The sequence below is a fragment of the Ruditapes philippinarum genome, unplaced genomic scaffold, assembly GCF_026571515.1.
Source record: "Ruditapes philippinarum isolate M1 unplaced genomic scaffold, ASM2657151v2 ctg1672_1_1_1_1, whole genome shotgun sequence".
Classification (NCBI taxonomy): domain Eukaryota; kingdom Metazoa; phylum Mollusca; class Bivalvia; order Venerida; family Veneridae; genus Ruditapes; species Ruditapes philippinarum.
Window position 1 is genome coordinate 82,447 of NW_026853606.1, and position 13,247 is coordinate 95,693.

The 13,247-nt window shown below is 32.6% G+C and overlaps 2 protein-coding genes and 1 pseudogene across 2 annotated transcripts in view; 2 read left to right on the top strand and 1 right to left on the bottom strand.

Moving 5' to 3' along the window:
* LOC132737326 (tubulin alpha chain-like) overlaps positions 1-9,659 on the top strand; it is a 52,458-nt pseudogene extending 42,799 nt beyond the window's left edge.
* LOC132737324 (multidrug resistance-associated protein 1-like) overlaps positions 1-13,247 on the bottom strand; it is a 60,676-nt gene that overhangs the window by 23,986 nt on the left and 23,443 nt on the right. The gene's annotated exons all lie outside the window — the stretch shown is intronic.
* LOC132737325 (E3 ubiquitin-protein ligase TRIM71-like) lies at positions 1,049-3,684 on the top strand. Its single transcript, XM_060724592.1, has one exon. The coding sequence runs from the start codon at positions 1,358-1,360 to the stop codon at positions 3,041-3,043; it is 1,686 nt and encodes a 561-aa protein (XP_060580575.1). The 5' UTR covers positions 1,049-1,357; the 3' UTR covers positions 3,044-3,684.

Here is a 13,247-nt window from a genome sequence, read left to right on the forward strand (position 1 = left end):
CTCCCTATCAAATTTATTGAGAAATGTGTCAATACGTGTAAGCAAAATAAACAAATGATAAGAGAAGTAATACTCAGAAGTTGCAATAGAAAGTTCATAAATCTCGACAAGGTTATTTAACACATTTGCATTTTGGATAACATGACACATGGTCGCATAATTCATTACACTTATAAATCTTAAAAAAATTAAAAAGGGGTGAGAAAAATATAGACAAATATCTCAACCTTACAAGAAATAAAAAATGTAAATGCTACAGCTTTGTAATAAATAATTTAAATGAACATCTAGAAATAGAGGTTATGAGGCTATTAATGGAAAAAATATGTACAATAAGTGTTTCAAAACTTCCCATTTATGTTTTTTATTTTTTTTAATTGTATGCTTTGGAAAATTATCTTAAATAAAAACGATTATCTTATCTTACAAGTATCTGCTATGAGCAAACAGAATTACATTTTTGAAACAAAATATTCCATTGCTGTTATAGTACATTTCGCGTTCATTTCATGTGAACATCGGAAATTATCAGTTTATTTTCATTCAATTTTAGTATGGTTCCTTTTCACGATATAAACAAAACATATAATGTTAATTGACAACCCAATATGGCTTTGTATCCTTCAAAAAAAGGCTTTATATTTAATTTATCAAAATAAAGTTGCGTTACACCAGTTGCTGCCGAGACAGCTACGCTCATTCAAAAGTTTTAACAAAATTGTTTTTCGAAAAACCTGGTTTAACGGACGTTCCACGGGTGAAAACTTTACTCTAACTTAAATAATAAATTCTCCTTTGAATACAAGCTCCAGATTAAAAGAAAAACAGGTCTTATACCCTTGAAAGTAAATATTACACTTATTTAGATGTTTCAGAAGGTCTTTTTATATCTGTAATGATTTATAAAATATAGGCTATGCAAAACAGTACACATACTTTAACATATAACTCGTGGTGACGTTTATACACTTAGATTTAACCCCCTTGTAAACTATCTAATAGCCTAGTTAAATTTAACTTCCTTTTCGGAAAATATTTCTTTATGACTTTCAAATTGTTAAACAATATTCGTCATGTTAAAGGATTTTAATTCGTTTATTCAATAGGAAGCATTTACGATATTGTAACAATGAAAACTTTATATTGGGATTTATTTTATGTCAATTTGGCGGTTTTTCATGTTCAGACACGAATTAAATAACTAGTGTTTTATTTTTATGCACAATAGACACTACTAAATTAAAAAAGAATTACATGTAATATAACATATTATAACCAGAACTATGTCTTATTTGTGAATTCACCATAGTATGTGTTTAAAGAAAAAACATTGGACATTTCGTTGAATAAATTTAAAATGGAAGTCTCTGGACGTAAGGAATCTTCTGTTAGATTATGCCAACCGTGCCAGCGTGACGGTGATACTGCACAAGCAGAGGGTTATTGCGATAACTGTAAAGAGTTTATATGTTCATCGTGTATCAAGGCACACCGGAAGTTGGCAACTACCAAACTCCACGTAATTAAATCCAAAGATGAAATGCCGACATATCAGACACAAAGCGACCCGTGCACTGAACTGTGTGATGTTCATGTAAACGAAATAGTAAAGTTTTATTGTCAAGAGCACGATAACGTTGGTTGTGGAGATTGTATGGTACTTCAACATACCTCTTGCAAGGTTCAGCTCGTTTCAGATGTATCTAGTAACTATGACAACAGTGTGCACCTAAGTTTAATTAAACATAGAATTGATCACCTCAGGAAAAACCTTGATTCATGTAAAAAAGAAATAAAATGCAGTCTGAAAGCAGCAGATCAAATAAAGACCGAGGTAGTCAAAAAAGTCAAGCTATTTCGTAAAGAACTGGATGATTATCTAGACAAAATGGAAGCAGACCTTTTACAAAAAGTAGACGCAATAAATGATAGAGATGTATCATCACAGAAAAAGCTTCAAAATCAGTGCGAGGTATTATCTGATGAATTAAAAGAAATTCAAAGAAAATTGGACCAGTGTAAAGACAATGTCAACAATTTGTTTGTGACATCTAAAGGTGTACAGAGAAAATTGGAAAAATGTCAAAACATTAATGAAACCATTTTTGCCAAAAGTCAGATAAACACTTTGAATTTTAAAGTATCGGAAGACTTCGATACCATGAAGCAACATAACACTCCCTTCGGCAGTCTTACAACACAAGTAAAAACATTTTCAGGGCAATTCAAGAAATGTATTAATGACATGAAGGTACATTTTGTTAACAAAGTAAATTGCCAGGCAGAAAACGAAGGAAATTGTTGTATATCAGGAATCACAATTATATCTGAAGCGGAAATTTTGTTAGCAGACGGCGCCAACAAATTAAAAATTCTAAATAATAAGGATGGTAAAGTCACCTCGACACTGAAATTGTCAGATACAACCGGAGGCATAACCACAATCAGTTCATCATCTGCTGCAACATGTTTACCAATTAAAGGCAAAATCTTGTTTGTGAATACGCAAAATGGTTTGACTGAAAGTCACAGTCTTGATGTCAGGAAAAGATGTAACTCTATACACCATCGCAATGGTATATTGGCAGTGTCCTTTGTTAAACCTCCCGCTGTTCAGATATTGGATATGGAAGGTCAGATCCTTCATGAGGTTAAAGATGCAAGCATATTGAAATATCCACGATTTGTTTATCTAGGTACAGAATATGATAATATGTTTGTGTCTGACAAAGACAACCATGTCGTGTACAAATTTACACTCCAGGGAGAACTGATAACTCAAAATAAAACCGATAATAATGATAAACCAGCAGGCTTAACAGTTACAAACTGCGGATGTGCTGTTGTTTGTTATCCAAAAAAGAGCGATTCGCTCGGAGTCATTGTACCTGATACATGTAGGAGAAAGATTCTGCCTTTCAATGTGCAGCATGTATTGGAGCCACTTTATGTCGACATTTCTGAAGCGCAAAATAAAATGTTTATCAGTGAATTACCGACTTCTGTGGACTGCAATTTCATTAAAATATTTGACTTAAAGTAAAATTTAGGGCTCTGTCAGAAAATCAATATGTTTATTCATTGGTGTGAATATTGTTTGTGTGTTTGACTAGTGTCCGTGCCAACGTGTGATAAAGTTTCAAAGTGTCAAAGTTTCTTTATAATATCTTCAGTTTATCTTTATTGAGACACTATATACACTTTACGAAAAGGGAGGATAGGATTAATAAGAGTAGTCACACAGATAAATGTTTTGTAAACAGCACTAATAGCATTTATTCAATGTTATAAATTGTGTTGTAAATAAACAGAATTTTTTTTACTTCATATACTTTGTAAAAATATATGTCCCCACATTATAGACGTTTAATGTGACACAATTATGTTCAGCATTAATTCAATGTTATAAATGATGTTTATGTGGTACATATACTGCACGCTTTTTCACTGGATATAATTTTTAAACAGATGTACCATAATCATTACGTTATAGAGAAAGAAAAAAAAACATTAATTATGCGACACAATTATGTTCAGTATTTAGTCTTAGGTTAAAATGTGGTCTGGTTCTTTGAAAATTGCATGCCGTCAATGGAAATCTGCTAGTAACAGTAATATTTTATGTTTTAGGGTTCGAGTGTCCCATTTTATAATTAATAATAATTTAATGTATATTCTTAGTGGAATACCACAATCAATATATAAATTATGCACAAGTTATCCTGAGTTAACAAATATATATTAAAAACAGTAACAATTATCTCTAGTGAAAAGCTACAATGTTATATAATCCAATGCATGTTTTAAATTTAATTTCATAAAATGAAAATACTTTTAGTATAAAAATTTAAAAATATAAAATTTTGTTTTTTTATTTTATATTTTACAAAGATGAGCTTTCAAAAATAAAATTATAATTATTCTGAACATGAGTATGTTACCACATTTTCTTATTTCTTGCTTTGATTTTGATAACAAGTTAAAACTTTGACATTTGTATTCGTTGTATTAGATCTGAATAAAAGCAACAAAAATATGATTTTTGTTTCGTTTAATTAAAGAAGACCCTACCCGAAATATCACGCAAGTTTCTCACTTTGTGTATCGTGATTAATTATAAATTACAAATATAAACGCGCGCGTGTGTGTTTGGAATTGTTAACCCTCGCTACCAGAAAGAGACCAAATGAGCGAGCAAGATATAAATGATGTATTACAAAAGTATATTTTATCCTAATAAACTGCAGACGCTTGACACGTACTCGTACTTTTACTCGTACCCTATATTTTTTTTTCAACGGATTTTCTCTAATTTTGAAAATTGACACCTTCCCGTCATTAAATGACCAACCCATGCGTAAAAAATTGACCCCTTTTAAAAATCAACTATAAGCAGGCCATATTTGAAAATTGGTAACAGTTAAATGATATTGAAAAATATGGTCATACACATGAAACATTAATATTTCTATATTCCTTTCAGAATTTTACGTGATGAACATTAATGCGTTTTATTAAAGTGGAACCGGAGAAAATAACATTTTGCCAATTCATCGCCAATAACTTTAATAATGAACTGCTATATTTTACTTATGTAGTGAACTATAATATTACATTGGATGCAGAATAATGTATGCTTATGTTTTTTTCGCTATCCCAGGGAGTCGCCTGCTAGTATAAATTGAATGTCTGCTACTGTTATTAATATTTAAACGGCAAGTCTATCTACCTCTCTTAGAATGCATATTCTAATACAGCGGTTCTATATTTCATTCTCATAACTTTGTACCACACTGATCAGGGGAAGTAACTGCCACAAAAGGTTTGTAGTGTGTCAGCATTGGTTACTTCCCCTGATCAGAGGGGCAGGTGCCTTGCCTCGTTATGTTTGTGCACTAATGTTTCTGCCAAGCGTTTCCTCAATACAATCAGAAGTTTAACTTTAATTGTAACGAATCGTTCAAAATGACCCTATTTTGATGAAAATTGAACGACTTTCAAAGTTTTTAAAAGGTTTTAAAAAAGAAAGAAAAAAGGAAAGAAAGAAAAAAACAACAACAAAACAAAATATGTATATAATTGCTAGTAAGGTCCATTCAAAGACCCATTGAGATTACTGTCTGGAGCTTCAGTTTAAATATATTACGCTTATGAGATTATAACTTTAAAACTGCAAATGTAATTCAACACATTTTGACTGATATAGTGCATAATACATCAAACAAAGTCATAGATCAATCTTAAAAGAATAATAAAGATTTCGATAAAATTTTATAAGCACATATCTCAAAATGTTTATTCATGTTCTTTAAAATTTATCATAAAAAATTAAAGTGTCATATTTCAAATTATAGAATCATCTTAATTTTGAGAATAAACATAAATCATGAAAGAATTTATTTTGAAACCTTACATTGCACTTGCCGTGTGAAATTCCAGATTTGACATATTTTTTCGGTCTTTTTTTCTTCTAAAAAATCTTAAGCTTAAAAACTATTTATTTATAATATATACATTTACATAAATTAGGTACATAAATAAAACTTACGGGGTGAGAAGGAAGGCTTGTAAAGCTTTTTTGAAACTCTCTCCGTTTAATCAAGTATTTAACAAATTTTATATACATGGTTACAAATTATTAAAATATATTAAGCTAAGCTTTACATATCATATCGACTTGTGCTTGCTTTCTTACGTAAAACATTCTATATTAAGTATTTCGTGAACTTAATTTAAGATCCATTACTGTTGATTGAGGTAAAAACATGGAAATTTAAAAATTCAGTTTTTAAAAGGGGTACATTGGGTAGTTTTGGGTGGGGAAACTACTTAACTTTTGTATGTTTGAAATTTTTTATGATTTATAAATCTTGAAGGAAAAAAAAAAAAGGGCAAAGAAAAAGGAATATGGGAAAAGGAGAGAGAAAAAAAGTCAATTTTCTTCTATGAAGTTTGAAGAGGGGCTTTTTCTTTTTTAAAAGTATTTTTTACATGTTTTTCAAAAAATTTTTGGGTTTTGTTAAATTTTTTGGGATACCCTATTTAAGCATGGTAATGATTATTGGAGATTTATTATTTTTAAATTAAAAAAATATAACCCTTTTAAAATTTTCCCTTTTTTTCATTTTGTTTGGAAAGTGGTTTGGATCTGTTTTGCGTTAAAAACAATGTAAAAAACTTAACTTAACAAAAAGCAACTAACAATTTAAAAGTTATTAAGGGTATTTATCTAACATTATCATTTTACATGATATACATTATCAATGTGTTAACGTATGGTGGCATTGCAATTCGTGTTTTCGCTCCGCACCCCGCAAATCGAAAAGTCGAGAATTAAAAAAAGTTAAACATCCGCGGGACGAAAACACGCTATAAAAGCGAGGGCGCGAGGCGAAGTTTAAAATAAAACTTCGTCCCGCGGGGGTGCGGGGCGAGATTTAAGAGATAAAATTGCAGAGGCACGGAGCGAAAAAACGCTAATTAATGACCCCGCTAATAAGCGTGTTTTCGCTTAGTGTCCCCGCCATTTTAACTTGTTAATTATCGACATTTCGCTTGGCGGGGTCGCGGGAGGAAAACACGCTAATTAGCGGGGACGCACGGCGAAGTTTTATTTTATCAAACTTCGCCCGGAGCCCCCGCTACTTAGCGTGTTTTCATTCCGCGACCCGCCCTTTTATTTCTTAAATCTCGCTCCGCTCCCCTGCGGGAAGAAGTTTTATTTATTTAACTTCACCCCGCACCCTCGCTAATTAGCGTATTTTCGCTACGCGCCTCCGCCATGTTAACATGTTAATTCTCGACTTATCGCTTGGCGGGGTCGCGGGGCGAAAACACGAATGGCACAAATCAGCCACCATAAACAATATCCAAAATTTATCAATGCTGATATCAAGCATAAAGCAGATACTGATACCATGTACTAGCTTTAACTCATGTGACACTAGATTACTAACATGTCATACATCTACCGATTATATATTACATTGTAAGAGATATGCATCAGACAGATTGTTTTAAGTTTTGACTTTATTTTGTTACTTCCTCATTGAGTAACAGGGGGATACAACATTTCACAAATGGAATACGACGTTTGACGATGTCATGATGATATTTCTTCGTGACACATTATCTCCGACTCTGAGTTTAATGGTCATTTCCTCTCTTCTTGGTATTTGTGGCAGAAATGAATCACTTACATACATAAACTTGCATGGAAAACATTTTTTTTCAGAAATATTTAGAAACTTGCAAGTCTATTCCGTTCATGCATACAAATACATGCGAACTAATATGAATCACCAAATCTAAACATATATTGTGAATTATAAAAACAAAAGGAATTCAATTTAAATTTGGCCTTATGGTCCTATTTTTAAATTGTAGGCAAAAGTTTAGCCGAATATATTTGTTTTAAGATGAAAAAAAGGAAAAGTTTGATATTCGGCAACCAAGATTAAATAGGTAAATTTACATTGGGTTATACATGTAAATTAGTAAAGATTAAACAGTTTTCATTTTTAATAACAACAAACTCCTATTTCTCCAGGTCTCCCTTTGCTTCGCTACACAGATCATTGTGAGGAGTTTGTTCCTTCATGTGTACTAATTTTTGTACATGTAATAATAATTGATATTGGACCTAAAACAGTTACAACAAAGTCAATTATTTTATGAATAAATAAAAGTTCTATTTTTCCAAGTTTATTTTTCAAACAAGGGATTTATTTCTACAAGACTTTTGGCATGCACGACTTTTGGCACACATAAGTAGCCTTCAACTAACTTTTGATAGGGAGAACAAACTAAAAAGATTTTTTTTAGAATCAATAATTATTACAATTATCATTTTGTTAATATAGTTTTAGTATATGTACAACAATTAATGTACGTTAACTTTTAAAAGAGATGACTTTATTCTGCAGACAAGGACCGTGTTGGTAAATATAGGCAGCTATATCATCCGGAGCAACTTATAACCGGAAATGTAGACGCTGCTAACAACTACCCTAGAGGTCATTTTACCTTAGGTAAGGAGCTTATCGACGAAGTCCTTGACCGACTTCGTAAGATGACCGATCAATGCACGGGTCTGCAAGGATTCCTGTGTGTTCCACAGGCTTCGGCGGGAGGCACAGGGTCTGGATTGACATCTTTGCTTTTGGAAAGACTTAGGTGGGACTACGGGAAGAAAATGTAAGCTAGAGTTTGCCGTGTATCCGGCTCCAAAGGTTGGCAACAGCTGTCGTTGAGCCCTATAATGCCGTCCTCACCACACATTACCGACTTTAGAACAAAAAACTGCGCTTTCATGGTAGATAATTAGGCGACCTTTGACATCTGCAATAAGAGACTTGACGTGGAGCACCTTCGTATTTAAACCTGACCGATTGATTGGTCAGATTGTAAGTTCAATCACTGCCTTGCTAAGATTTGATGGAGCTCTAAACCCTTGATTATTAACAGGAGTTACAGACGAACTTGGTTCCTTTTTCCAAGAATCCATTTCCTGTTGACGACATACTCCCCGATCATATCAGCTGAGAAGGCTTATAATGAACAGCTTTCAGTTTCCCAGATTGCTAACAAATGTTTCGAACCAGCAAACCAAATGGTGAAATGTGATCCTCGGCTAGGAAAGTACATGGCGTGTTGTATGCTGTACGGAGGTGACGTGGTTCCTAAAGATGTCAACGCCGCGATCGCCGCAATAAAGACAAAGAGAAGTATTCAATGTGTTGACTGGTGTCCAACTGGTTTTAAAATAGGCATTAACTACCCTCCACCTACTGTGGTTCTCGTTGGAAACCTTGGCAAAGTACTAAGAGCTGTCTGCATGTTGAGTAATACAACTGCCATAGCCGAGGCTTGGTCTAGACTGGACCACAAGTTCGAACTTGTGTACGCCAAGAGAGCGTTCGTCCACTGGTAAGAGATTATGTATTCAACATCATCTTATCAGCAATTAGAGCTCTTTAATTCATTTAATGTTAAATTAAACACAATTGGTCCTCTCTTGAAAGTGTGAAACTGTTTGCGTTAATCTTGACTTTCTTTAATTGTGATGGAAGTAATTTTGGAAGCTTTTTTATTGACAAGAAGTCAAACATGAACACAATGACGTTATTTTCCAGCTTTTATCTCAATTTTTAAATTTTTAAACATACGCACAATTCTTTTTATTTATGTACTCTATGCAAACAACATTATTAAAATCAAAGCAATTTGCATGTAAAAACTACCTATATGCATGAACTATACGGACATTTGTACAATGCTACTTCTGTAACCATAGTTATTGCATTTCCACATTCATTTTCTAGGTATGTAGGCGAAGGGATGGAGGAAGGTGAATTCGCCGAGGCGAGGGAAGACCTCGCTGTCCTCGAAAAAGATTACGAAGAAGTTGGTATCGATTCCACTTATGAAGCAGAGGATGAAAATGAAGAGTACTAATCGGAAGAATTAACACATAGTTTTAAGCCGACGGTGGTGATCCTGACATTTTAATTAATTAATAGCGGAATACTCGTATATATTTGGACGATAAAAATACATCTTACGTTTTGGTTATTATTTTATTTAGTCAATATTCAAATTGTCATTGTATATTTTCATAGATATGTATATACTTTTGATAAATTATTGTCTTTTCAGAAGTAATAAGTTTTGTTGTATAACAGTTACATGACTTTCCCTTGCTATAATTGATCTTTATTATGGCTGATTTACGCCATATCGTGTTTTCGCTTCTTTGCCTAAAAACAAACAAACAAACAAACAAACAAAAAAAGAAAAAAAAAGCGAAAACACGAAATATGACAAAATCCAAGTTTGTGGTCCCTTCGTGTTTTCGCATTTTGAGACAAAGAAGCAAAAATACGTTAAGAAACTAAAAAAATTCTTTAAAATATATAGTAATACGCACACTTTTTGCTTTTCATGAACTTACGGCTTTAGAAAAAATGTTTCTGCAACAGTGATTTTATAGCTAAATAAAATCACTGTGTGAAGAATTGGGCATCCAATCGATTCTTTAATAATTGTGCCTGATTTGTTTCCGTACTTATTTCAGTTTAATGGTTAAGTCACTTGTTTTAAAATAGATCGTCAAAACAGTGATTTTATTGCATATTTACAAAAACTTTCGGTCCTTCTATGGTCAATAGAGAAAACTGCGAGTCATGTAAGAATGATGAGTGTTACGTATTACTGGTGTATACCGTATTATAAGACCGTGTAAGTTACGTATGTCCGTCTAGACTCTTGCTACTCAAGAAAAAAAATAACTGTCATTTGTTCCGGTTCATATGCAAAAAAATGAGTGAATGTATGTTTAAGACAATTAATTCTATAATAAATAAAATCAATAATCTAAAAAAAAATCATCTTAAACACCCGAGATAAACATGACATCCCCAAAATCAAATCTCACATAATTCATTAAAAATCATTGAAACAAAACGCATTTCGAAAAAGACAAGAATGGATGTACAGGGAAATATCTTAACCTTACAAAAAAAACACGCTCGTTCGTTTTAAATGAATATATCAATGAAAGTAAGTGAAGCTATGGCTGACAAAATATATAGTTAAATTATTTAACAACTATGTTGCTTTTATAATCTGTGTGCTTTGGACTTGACTGGAAAAGATTTTAAGAGAAATGTCCATCTTAATTTACAAACATCAACTTGATAAGAAAACAAAATTAAATTTTCTGTGGATCAACATATTTAATTGCTATTATAGGACATTTAGAATTAATCTGCTTTATTGGAAACTGACATATTTCTTTTATTTTTATTTTTTATACAGTACCTATCAAGATATGAAAAAATATTATTATGAAAAATGACAACCGATTTAAACATTTTAAGAAAGTCATCAAAGGTCATTAATATGTTTTATCAAAAATATTTGAAGTTGGATTTTCGTAATAGACAATATTAAAATGAACATTCCGCGGGTGCAGATTGATATATTCCACATAAGATACACAGTACTGCTTTTAAATATGTAATGTGTAATGTTTCATATACAGTAAAGACTGTCTTAGCGACCCCCTGTATATAGCGACGTTCTGTCTTTAGTGACCATAGTTAGGTGCGCCGAACAGTATTTACTATATAAATGGTCTGTATGTAGCGACTCCCTGTCTAGTCCGTACAACGACCATGATTTAGTCACCCGTTACGGTATTTGAGCCGTGAACAGCGACTTTTGCAAGGGGAGCAAGACTTGAACTAGGTGACGACTTTGGCGAAGAAGTCGCCATTGGATCAGCGACTTTGCTTCAAAGAGATTTTGAAGCACGATTTTTATAATTTTCCGTCATACTTATTTACGCCGCTAGGTCTGTTAATAATTTGTTAACCTCTCAATTACAACCAATTACCGTTAATCCGCTAGTTAAGAACGCGTGTTCAACATCAACAAAATTCTATACACGCCGCAAGGCAAGAGTTCACTTTGTTCATCTTTCTCATTACGTCTTCATGCGATTAACGAATCAGAACGCGCGTTGTATCTACGGCAGTTTGCATTGACCAACCGGCGACACGCTAATACACTGTGGCTGTTTGTTGACAATTACATAAAATGGCGACAGATTCAATCAATTTTCGCCGATAAAATGATTAAAGACACCTGCATATACATAATTGCTGCGGTTGTTTTTGCGAGTAAAGATAAACAATGCCAAACGTCTTAAAGGTGTGGTTATGTTTGAAACCTCGATTGTTAATTTTTTTTTCGGAGCACTTATCTGTGTTTTATTAATACATTGAACTCCGTTAAGTAAACAGGTTGATTATACAAAATTTAATGTCTCTACAGTAACATCTCATATGTAAAAGTGAAATTAAACATTTTTTTACAAACAGACTTATCAATATAAATTACATTTTAATCAATATGTGACTTTTAAATACAAATGTTATGGTGTAGTTTATAATCTTAATCAATTATACATGCAATTTTAATACTCTCTTGTTTTTTATAAATGATTTTTGATATGTTTAATATCAATAAAAATATAATTAAACCCTTAGTATGGTACTATCCTGCTTTTCAACAAAATATTGATATGATATGTTCATATATCTGAATTATATAGAGACTGTCCACAGTGACTCCCTGTCTATAATGACCTTTTTTCTTTTCTCCCATCGAAGGTCACTGTAAACAGTCTTTACTGTACCGCATTTAAAAATGTAAAAATATGGAGAACATAATGATATTTTTATGTAATCATATTCTTTTGAAGTCTGTACCAATATATCGATATATGTTACTATATCTTTCTTTGCAAACATTGGAAATATTTGGGGCAGTTTTAAAACATATGGATTGATCTCCCTTTCCATGCGTACTAAATAATAACCCAGTTCAATTTTACTTCCTTTATGTTATTTTCGGAAAATGTTTACTTAATGATTCAAAGTTTAAGTGGTTGAAACTTTGGGTTTAAGCTGTGAAACCATTAAATATCATATAGACGGATTAAATAAAGCTTAGATTAATTGAAAGCATTTACGTTATTGTTACAAGACCAAACTTGTTGGCCACCGCGCCGAAGCGCGACGCCCTTTATTGAGTTCATTCATATTTTATGAAAGGGTAGTTGTTGTTGTTGGTTTGATTGACTTTATGTGTACTTATTGAATGTCAATATGACAGATGCATATGTCGAGACACGGCTTAATGTGAATGACGTTTTTTTTGGTGTACGCGATAGACACGGTCACAATTTAAAGTTATTGCAGAAATACATGTGATATAATTATAGTGATAAAAATAGAATAATCAGAAATTGGTGCAATTGTACATACCGTATTGGTATGTTAATAATTTTTATCTGTGTAAATACGTGTATTAGTAGACAAGAGATCGGACATTTCGTTGCTTAGGAAGACTTTTCACTTTGAAATGGAAGTCTCGGGACGTAAGGAAACTTCTGCTATATTATGCCAGCCATGTCAGCGTGACGGTGATACTGCACAAGCAGAGGGCTATTGTGAGAATTGTAACGAGTTTATATGTTCATCATGTATCAAGGCACACCGGAAATTGGCTGTTACTACAAATCACGTGATCAAATCCAAAAATGAAATGCCGACATATCAGACACAAAGCGACCCATGCACTGAACTATGTGATGTTCATGTAAACGAAATAGTAAAGTTTTATTGTCAAGAGCATGACATCGTTGGCTGTGGAGATTGTATGGTACTTCAACATACTTC

Excerpts from the sequence above, each read along its gene's own strand:
- LOC132737325 (XM_060724592.1), top strand. The coding sequence starts at position 1,358 with ATGGAAGTCTCTGGACGTAAGGAATCTTCTGTTAGATTATGCCAACCG.